Source organism: Apodemus sylvaticus, chromosome 16 (genome assembly GCF_947179515.1).
Source record: "Apodemus sylvaticus chromosome 16, mApoSyl1.1, whole genome shotgun sequence".
In the NCBI taxonomy this organism is placed as follows: Eukaryota; Metazoa; Chordata; class Mammalia; order Rodentia; family Muridae; genus Apodemus; species Apodemus sylvaticus.
The window spans coordinates 60,447,381-60,457,839 of NC_067487.1; the positions used below are offsets into that span (position 1 = coordinate 60,447,381).

General features: G+C 42.5%; 1 protein-coding gene across 6 annotated transcripts in view; it reads right to left on the minus strand.

Moving 5' to 3' along the window:
• LOC127666605 (baculoviral IAP repeat-containing protein 1b) overlaps positions 1 to 10,459 on the minus strand; it is a 75,361-nt gene that overhangs the window by 16,399 nt on the left and 48,503 nt on the right. For all 6 annotated transcript variants that reach the window (XM_052159535.1, XM_052159533.1, XM_052159534.1 and 3 more), the window contains 3 exons: positions 7,779 to 7,860; positions 3,846 to 3,903; positions 1,108 to 3,351 (listed from right to left, as the gene is read on the minus strand). In XM_052159535.1, coding sequence (XP_052015495.1) covers positions 1,108 to 3,351; positions 3,846 to 3,903; positions 7,779 to 7,860 — 2,384 coding nt within the window. The remainder of the gene's footprint in view (positions 1 to 1,107; positions 3,352 to 3,845; positions 3,904 to 7,778; positions 7,861 to 10,459) is intronic.

The window sequence follows — 10,459 nt, forward strand, 5'->3', positions numbered from 1 at the left end:
TAGAAGGAAATAATGGTGTTCCTGAGGTTGCCCACCCCATACCTATGCTGTGGCATGATCATGTGCTCATACACACATCTGCAAACACACACAAATGTAAAACACATTCAAATAAAAAATTAAAATGCACAACTGTAGACAAGAAAAACATTCCTAAGCATGCGACAGCTAAAGACAAAAGCTAGCCTAGTTATAATTATGAAATTAAAAAAAAAACCGAGCATTTACATTGCTATCAAAATATAAGTAACTATAAGCAAATTTAATTAAAGTCACATAAAGTCTGTACTAAAATTCATCAAATATTACTTAAGGAAAGACAAAACTAATAAATATTTTTTCCTAGTTGGTTTCTATCAACTTGAAACAATCCAGAGTCATCAGGGAAGGATCCTCTGATCAGTCATCAGAGGATCCTAATTTTAGGACGCCTGTAGGGAAGTCTGCATTTCTTTTTGATTAATGGTTGATGAGGGAAGGCCCAGCTCAGTGGAGATGATGGTGCCCACCCTGGGCAAGAGGATGGGAGTTAAATAAGAAAGCAGTTATTCCTAGAAAATAAGTAGCCATGGGAAAGGAAGTTATACTCCCCTCTGGTCTGGTCTACAGTTCCTGCCATGAAATCACTCAGTGATGGTCTGTGTGTCACAGGAGTTGTTAGGTATGATGAACACATTTATCTCCAAGTTGCTGGTCAGATTTATTACAGCAACAGAAACATAAGTAAGACTATATTGTACTTGCCTTTTAATTCTTCTTCTAGAGAAGCTAAATCCCCTCTTCCTTCTGACAACCAGAGTGTGGATAATTCTATAGCCTCATCTTAACACACAGTCCACCATTTACTAATAACAATTCAAGTGCCCTTAAAAGCTCATCAAGCAATGATGTTAATATTAAGTGAACTTTGTGTGAATTATATGAAAGTCAGTCTATGATTCAGGGCCTTAAATCGATTTATACACTGCTCCAAATAGTGAAAGTGTTTAGATCTCTCCTATCAAGGCTCATTTATGAAGAGATGAAAATGAGACATTTCATTCATCTAAGATAAGAAGGAGAAAACAGTGTCAACCACAATAGTTATGGGAATACACTCGGAGATACCTGGAATCTGGTTTGTTCCTGAGACCTCAAGTGTCTGCAGGGCAGGCAGGGTGAGAAGCAGCTCCTGTTCTGCTGTGCTGAGCTCCAGACGGGACATGGAGCACTTGGTGACAGAGGTCTTACTCAGTTCCAGAGCTGGGCGGATGCTTTCAAGAAAGCCACTGCTGTTGAATAAGCAGAACTCAATACTCTGTGAAGCTGAGAAGACTTCCATTAGGACCTGGAGCTGTGCTTGGTCAGCTGGACCCAGGTCGGCCACTCCAACTTCCAGTCTAGGGATCTTGTATGCCTTGGGGGACAGTTTCCAATAGCCAGTACTAATATTTAATGGGGTCTGGTGTTTCATATCCGTATAGTTCTTTATTATGCCTTCATTTTCAGCTAAATTTTTCTGCAATTCATTCAAAGGTTGAAAGGCAAAGGCATAATCCTGATCTATAGTTGGTGGCTGTACTTTTTCAAAAGATTTTTCCATGAGTGAAAAATCTATTCTCTGCACCCAGTTCTTTCCATTTAATGAGACCTTAATACTCTTCAGTAATAACAGGGTTTCTGGATGGTCCCCAAAATACTGTAAATTCAGTACATTCAAATTTAGTGTTCTCCCTTGAAGGAATTGCAAGATAACTGGAGAACATGCAGCAACTGTGTTGCTTCCATAAGCAAAGTTTAGAGCAATGCTTAATAAGTTTTCTGAAATGAGCAAAGAGAAAGATTCAGGAGACATCTGCCACAACCTTCCAAGACACTGAATCCACAGTAAGGCTTGCGGATGGAGCTTCATGTAATCCTCATTTTCAGACATGTTCTCCAGTGACTCTTTCTCATCCACCAGGTGAAGCAAATGAGACACAACTGCTGGCCCTGCCTTTGAGGAAGGATGGCTGCAGACATATTTAAAAAAATTGTTGTAGGTGGTCACAGCCTTCAGAGGTGACTTAATTTGTCTCAGATAATAAAGTCCCAGATCTTGGTCTTCCTGCCTATCTGAACCCAGCAGTTCAATCAGCCTCATGGCAGCAAGAAACTCCTGGAACAGAGGACTTAAAAACCGGTAGACTGGTCTCAGTCTCTGGGCAGTGAATTTGCTCATCAAGCAGGTGGTGAGCTCTTCCTCTTCATCAACTCCTGCCTCTGCCAGGTCATCACTACTGAATTCAAAGCATGTTGAGAAAAACCCTGTCAAGGCCAGCTGCCCACATGAGGACATGGTGGCCTGGAGAGGCTCAGCTGTAGCTTTGTGCTTTAAGGACAGGTACTGCATGTAGGACTTGAAAAGTGTCACATCCTGAAAGGGTTGGTCCGATGGATTTTGAATCCAGTCAGTACAGACTGCTGCCACAAAAAGGGGGGTTTTGTGAATTCCCTGTAAATATTCATGAAATCCAAAGTAATTTATAAATCTTCGCACACGCGTTAGGTCATTCGAGAAAAACTTCCGTAACACAGAGACAGTATTATAGAAGGGAAACTCTTTGATCTCTAGACTTGTATCTAGGTATGGGCGGATGTCCCTGACCCTGTTTGTATGCACAGCGATCAATAAGCAGGTCCGTGACAAGTAGTTTCTTGTGATCAGTGTATTTAGGGCTTGGGGGAGTGAGGCCAGCCCACTGTAGTCATCCAACAGGAACAGCACCTGGTGTTGTAACTGCCGGATGCTGCTGCTTAGGCACACTTCACTAATGCATCCTCCTGCCTCTAGGAGTTGGGCACAGATGAGGTTAGCCAGTCCCTGGTCAGGGGTGATGGAACTAAGGGAGAGGTAGAAGACCAGCTGGAACCTGTTCAACAGGGGACAGCATCCTGATGCCCAGAGAAAAGCTATTCTCTTCAGGAAGGTTGTCTTTCCACTGCCAGTTTCCCCCTCCACACACATGACAGAGCTGAGATGGGAGAAGACCTCGGGGATTGTCAGGGCCCCTTGCACTGGCCGGCTGATGTGCTTTGAAATGATGGACACATCGCAGCCAAGCAAGTGGTCGGTGCCAAGGCTGGAGCACACTTCTGGCAAGTTCATGTGGCGGAAAGTGGCTTTGGTGTAGGTGTCTCTCAGCTGCTCACTCAGACTCCTGGCCTCTTGAAACCACTGGGCTTCACTCTGAGCCAAGTCTGTGGAGGGAAGAGAGGCCCCCCTGGATGCACATCCCCATCCTTGGGTTTCTTTCTGATCCTGGTCTCTATAGCGAACAGACACAAAGCTGGATGCAGGTTCAAGCTCCTGGGCTTCACTTGGAGCAACATCTGTGGGGAGAGGAAGGGAGACCCAGTGGGAAATGCATTCAAACCTCTCAACCCTAGGCTGTGCTACATTGTCCTGCCTCTCAGCTGTGGATGACTTTTCCTCCAGTGACCATGACATCCACTATGATTTTCTCCTAGAACTTTTCATAGCATCAGAATGATGTCCAAGCCTCCCACTTGACCTGGGGAATTAGACAGTATTCAGGAGAATACTGTGCCACCCTAGTTTCCCTTCTAAGCTCTCAGGAGACCAGCTTATTGCACGGTGCCTTTAATTCTAGCTGGTCCTTGTCTGACACAAGGACTCTGTTGTTACTGCACTCAGTGTGTCAGGAGCCACAGGGATGCTCATTCTGTCACCACAGTTCCCTTCATCCCAGTGCTCTCCTCTCTGGCAGCTCCATGGACAATTATAAGTACACTTTCCTTTCAAATCCTATAAATACAATTTCCTTACAAATACCCAGAATCCCATGCTGCTGTCCAGTGCTTACCTGCCACAGTAGGATGGACTGCAGCTGGATCCTTGTGATTGCTTTTACTTGTGGTTTCCTTTAAAAGATAAATCCTTTTTACACCAAAGCTGGGTCTTAAATCAAGACTGGGCACTATATCATCATTGAGGACCAACATCTGCTCAAATCAGCCTACACTCTCTGCTGATTGAAGGAAGAGTGCTCCACACATTAAAGTGTAAATAGCACACATCTGCAAGAGTGTATGCCTAGCTAGTACATGCATAGTATATGCATCCTCGATACGGGGAACACTATGGGACTATTTAAAATTCTAGTAACATCTAGAACAAGAATAATCCTGAAAGACCATTAAGCATTGCCTCCATCCTTAGTTGTTAGTTAAGACTCCTTACAGGTTAAAGCAGACGCTGGGATGGATGCAGAAGGATTATCACGCACACACTGTTCTGAGGAAGAGAGTGTCATGTAGCATAGGCTGCTCTAGAATTTTTTTTTTTTTGAGACAGGGTTTCTCTGTGTAGCTCTGGCTGTCCTGGAACTCTGTAAACCAGGCTGGCCTCCAACTCAGAAATCCGCCTGCCTCTGCCTCCCATAGTGCTGGGATTACAGGCGTGCGCCACCACTGCCCGGCAAGATGTATTTATTTTATCTATATGAGTACACCATTGCTTTCTTAAGACACACCAGAAGAGGGCATCAGATCCCATTACAGATGGTTGTGAGCCACTATATAGTTGCTGGGAATTGAACTCGGGACCTCTGGAAGAGCAGTGGGTGCTCTTAACCACTGAGCCATCTCTCCAGCCTGGAATTTTTTGTGTAGCCAAGGGTAATGCTTCATCCTCCTTTCTCCACTTCCCAACTGCAGTGAGCCTGCACACACCCTGGGTTCAACATATTTCTTTTTCTATCCTGGGACTCCAAACATCTTACCACACCTAGTTTTATTCAAAGCTGAAGATCTGTGTATATTAGGGGAATGTCTAGTAGCTCAGCTTCAATCACCACACTTACAATGTCAACTGCACGTCTGACAAAAGGTTGATGATATCTAACATGTATAAACAACTCAGGAAACCAGCATCAACAAACCCAATCAACCAATTAAAGTGAGTACAGAGAATTCTCGACAGAGAAATCTCTAAAGGGCTGGAAGCACTTAAATGTTTAGTATCCTTAGCCATCAGGGAAATGCAACTCAAAATGACTCTTAGGTTCTATTTTACCCCCTTGAGAATGGCTAAGATGAAAAACTTGTGTGACAGTTCATACTGTTGAGGATGTGGAAAAGGGGAACACTTCTCCATTGCTTGTGTGAATGCAAACTTGTACAGTTACTTGGTAAACCAATTTGGCAGTTTCTCAGAAAATTAAACATAGATCTACCTCAACATCCAGTCATACCATTCCAAGGCATACAGCCAAAGTATGTTCCATCCTACCACAGGAACACTTGCTTAACCATATGCATAGCTGCTTTATTCCTAAGAGAAACTGGAAACAACCGAGATGTGGTACATTTATACCACGGATTATTACTCAGCTGTTAAAAACAATGGCATAATGAACTTTGAAGGCAAATAAACAGAACTAGAAAATATCATCCCCAGTGATGTTACCCAGACCCAGAAAAACAAACATAGTTTTTGTACTCACTTATAAGGTTATATTAACCATTAAGTAACCATGTTACAATTCACAGACTCAAAGAAGCTAAATAACAAGTAGTGCTCAAGTGGAGTTGTATGAACCTCACCGAGAAGGGGAAATAGAATAAAGATCCTGAGTGGATGGGGGAGGGGAACTAAGTGGCTGTGGGAGTGGGGATGATAACAAAAGGGAGCAGGTGGGAGAGGACAAAGGGAGAAAGTACTGTAGAGACAACTTCAATGGAGGTGGCATCTCTGGGATGAGCTAGAAACCTATGGCAAAGGGAACTCCCAGGAACCTATGATATATGAGAATGATCTCATATGAGAATGACTCCTAGCAGTGGGAACTATGGAACCTGAGCCATTCTTCTCCTGTAACAAGGGCATGACTTCCAATAGAGAGACCGGGATACCAACCCAGTTGCAAAACTTCAAACTACAATTTGTCCTGCCTACACAATGTGCAGGGGTAAAGATGGAGCGGAAATTCAGGGAGTGGCCAACCATTGGACTGGTCCTTCTTGAGGCCTATGCCATGAGAGAAAGTCCACCATGACATTATTAACAATGTTCGGTTTGCTATACTTGGAAACAGAAGCTGAGTATAACTGTTATCAGAGAGGTTTCATCCAGAAATCAATTGCAGAAATAATTGCAGAGACCAACAGCCAAACATTAGGGAGAGCTTGGGGAATCTCATGGAAGAGGGGGAGGACGTTTTGAAGGACCCCGAGGAGACAAGAATACTGAAGAAAACCTACAGAATCCACTAACCTGGGCTCATAGGGGCTCACAAAGACTGAACGGACAACCAGAGTGCATGAAGGGGTTCTCAGCACATATGTAACAGATGTGTAGCTTGGTCTTCATGTGGGACAACTAACATCAGGAGAAGGCACTGTCTCTAACTCAGTTGCCTGACTGTGGGATCCATTCCCTAGTTTAGCCTCAAAAGGAGAAGATGCACCAAGTCCTACTGCAACTTGATATTCATGGGAGGCCTACCTTTTTCTGAAGAGAAAGAAAAGAGGAGTAGATTGGGAGCAGAGGAGGGGGGCAAGAAGGACTGAGAGAAGAAGAGGGAGGGGAAACCAGCCATTTCCGGCTCCATTAATTAGTTAATGGAACTAAAAATTCAAAATATAAGACATTTATCAAGTACACCAGGACAGCTAAGCTGTTTTTTTCTTTATTTTCCTCCATTTTTATGTTTTTATATTTTTTAAAAAAAGATTTATTGATTGTGTATAATGTTCTGCCAGCATATATGCCTGCACACGAGAAGAAGGTGCCAGATCTCATTATAGATGGTTAGGAGCCACCATGTGGTTGCTGGACTCAGGACCTCTGGAAGAGCGGTCAGTGCTCCCAACCTTTGAGCCGTTTCTCCATCCCTTGTTTGTGTGTTTTGTTGTTTTTATTGTTGCTCTGTTGTTTGAGATGTTGTCTTGTACTATTTTCCAGGCTAATGTTGAACGCCTGAGTATTCTCCTGCCTCAGCTTCCAGGCTGTTGTTTTCTAGGCATGAGTCACTATGCCATTCTCTGTTCTGTAGCATGAGAACCAGCATACCTATTGTTATCACACTGTGAGGTGACTTGTGTCACCAATGAACTGAGAGACTGTATGTCTGAGAAACATGTAGGGCTTAGACTGTCATCACAGTTCATGATTTTGCTTTCCTTAAAGACATGCACCTGCAGGCCTGGGATGTAACTCAGTCATAGATTCCTTGCCCAGCATGCATAAGACCTTGGGTTTGATCTACTGGACTACAGAAAAGAACAAATCAAATAGGAATGGTGGCACATAGTCATAATCCTAGCATTTGGAAGGTTGAAGCAGGGGGATTACAGATTCCCAGTCAGTCTGCAATCTGAGCATAGCAAGTTCAAAGTCAGCCTGAGCTACACAGTGAGAACCTGTCCCAAACAAAATTTCAACCAAACCAAATGAAACTTGCCTTGCACATCTCAAAAGAAGTAAGAAGTCAAATCTATTGTCCTCCAGAGATTGCAGATGGCATCCAGGTAGCCTGGATGTTTATCAGGAATAAGGCTGAAAGAATTTCACCAACAGACTTCTTACACAAGAAGGGGTGGACTGCATGTATCATGGAGCTAGATATTGGGTCCCCCTCATTCACTAGGAAGTTCCTGTATACCCTTGATAGGACTTTTTAAATACTCGTAGAATTTCCATTAAGTATGATACATTTACATTTACAAATGCATTTCACAAAAGTGTTCAACCACACAACTATGTGATGTTGTCAGTAGAGGGCAGTGTTCATTACCATGACTTCTGGAAGTGCATAGTGGCTTTGAAGGGCTGGAATCACTTTTGCAGAGGACTTCACGGTTTGAAGAAATACACAGCTATGCAGAGAAGAAAAAAGTCATAAATGGTTCTGTGCAGTTAAGTGTTTTCATTAGTTTTGTAGAAAACATGAAGTTTCAGGGCCAGGAATGACGTAGAAGGCTAACATTTTCAGTGATTCTGTCAGTGCTGCACTGTGTAAACATTCAGTCTGTGCCGTTCTTCTTCTTCTTCTTTTTTTTTTTAAAGATTTATTTATTTATTACATATGAGACACACCAGAAGAGGGCATCAGATCCTCATTACAGATGGTTGTGATTCACCATGTGGTTGTTGGGAATTGAACTCTGGAAGAGCAGTCAGTGCTCTTAACCACTGATCCATCTCTCCAGTCCCAGTCTGTGCCTTTCAATAACAATGAATGTGGTTTGTAAAGTAATAGTAAAGATATTTGGGGAGTGTGTTGGGATGAGTACATAGTTATTGTCTGTCTATGATTCAGCTAAGATGAACAATAACAATAAAGATTGTTATTAAAGAACAATACTTGAAGAATAACAATAGTAACCAGGACTGTGGGAGCAGAGTCAAGGAGATCACTAGGGCCTGCTGGATGCCAGCTTAGCTCCGGGTTCTGGAGGAGATATTTTCTCAAGGGAACAATATGGGAACTTAAAGAAGAGGATACTTCCTGTCTCCCTATTGCCTATATGCAGTACACATTGTACACATAATTGCACATGCAAACACATATTAACTAAGTAAACAAAGTAAAAATAATTTTCTGAAAGAGTAAATAATGAGAAAACTCAATAAATTCATGGAAAAAGAACAAAACACAATAAAACTTATCTAAACAAACTGTGCATCTTACAATTTAATTAGGAATAATATACTATCTTATGATCAGATTGTCAAAAACAAACACACAAGATTCAAGTGTGCCAACTACATAAAAATCTATGTTAAGTATAAAAACATAGATATCACACAATTAAATTAAAATTAAAATTGCCATGTCCAGGACTTGGAGATAACACTCTAGTCAAATACTTGCTGAATGAACATGAAGAACTGAGTTTAAATCTCCAGCATGTATGTAAAAAGCTAGACAATGGGGGTAGTGGCTTTAATCTTAGTCCTGGTAAGGGGGGTCAAGAAGACCTCAGGGGCTTATTAGAGAACCAGTTAAGTCTAATAGGTGAGCTCCAGGGTTGGTGAGAGACCTTGTTAGACAGACCTACAGATCTCTCGCTCAACACACAATACACTTTGCTTTCAGGATTGAGAGAAATCCAGCCAAAGAAATTGACTCAAAGCCTCCTCCCTCCTGCCTCCTTTCACCGTACTAGAAGAGGCTCTGAAGTCTTCGAGGAAGAAAGGCTACCAGCAGTATTACCCACAGGCAAAACCTCCACGCTGCAGCACCACCATGGCAGGCAGGATGTGCCCAGTGCTGGATGGTGGTATGAAGGTTTGGGGGGTAACTACCTGTTTTTGGATTGGATTGGAGTCCTGCTTCACAGTAGAGAATTCATAATGGTACACTAAACCGGGTCAAGCTGGTTCACGACTGTAAATCTCAGCACTTGGGTTGGCAAAGGCAAGCAGATCTCAGTGAGTCAAAGGTCAGACTGATCTACATAGTTAGGTCAGACAAGCTAGGTCTACATAACCGAGACCCTATCTCCAAAAAAGACAAAATAAAATTACACACACACACACACACACACACACACACACACACACACACTACCACCAAAAAAAAACCAAACCAAAAAAACCCCTAAACTAGACCTGCTCAAAAGCATGATGGCCAGAAAGCCATTTAGAGTCTTAGTGGCAAGGGCATTGGGTGGGGTCTGCTATTGCTGTTTGACTAAATGGACATGCCGTCAAATTGCCTTCTAAATATGTATGCTGATACATGTAAACTGGTGCTGCCTTCACCCTTGGCTGGATAAACTTCTCTCTGCAGTGCAGAGAATAATTGATTATTGAGTGCCCAGCTCTTAATGAGATGTCTATATCAACCTCACTCCAAGGCTCTGGGAAAATCTGGTAGCACAGCCACACCCACTGGAAATGGCAGAAGTCATGAAGCCAGCACAGCTGTCTGGCATGGTTCTGAATGCTGCCCTCGCTGTCACACTGTCCCTCACTCTTGGCTTTTGATTTCTAGTGTTTTGATCTCTAGTCCCATTCTTGGGGACTTCCTTCATTATGGTTCATCTTATGTTTTTTCTTGATAATTATGTCTAAGTGGTCTCTTCTGCTTTTAGGGAAAATATATTTAATTAGTTACTATTTAGAAGTTTTCCTCATGCCCTGGAGATCGCTAAGCACACAAAAACATATGGCTAGAAATTTCTTTATGATTCCATTACTCTGGATATCTTTTGGGGGTGTCTGCCCCTAAGCAAACTCAAACAGGATAATTGATACAAGGTAAACAGAGACATTTGGATACATTACAGATCCAAGGACACCTTTGAATATGCTTAGAGCTCTCTGAAAACATAATATAAGAATAGTGGGTCAAGCAGGGTACACCCCTGGTGGAAAATAACTCAGTAAATAAGATAGAATGCCTACCATAACTTTCCTACTTACAGCATAGACGATGAAATATCGCAAAAGAGTGAGGTATTCATATTT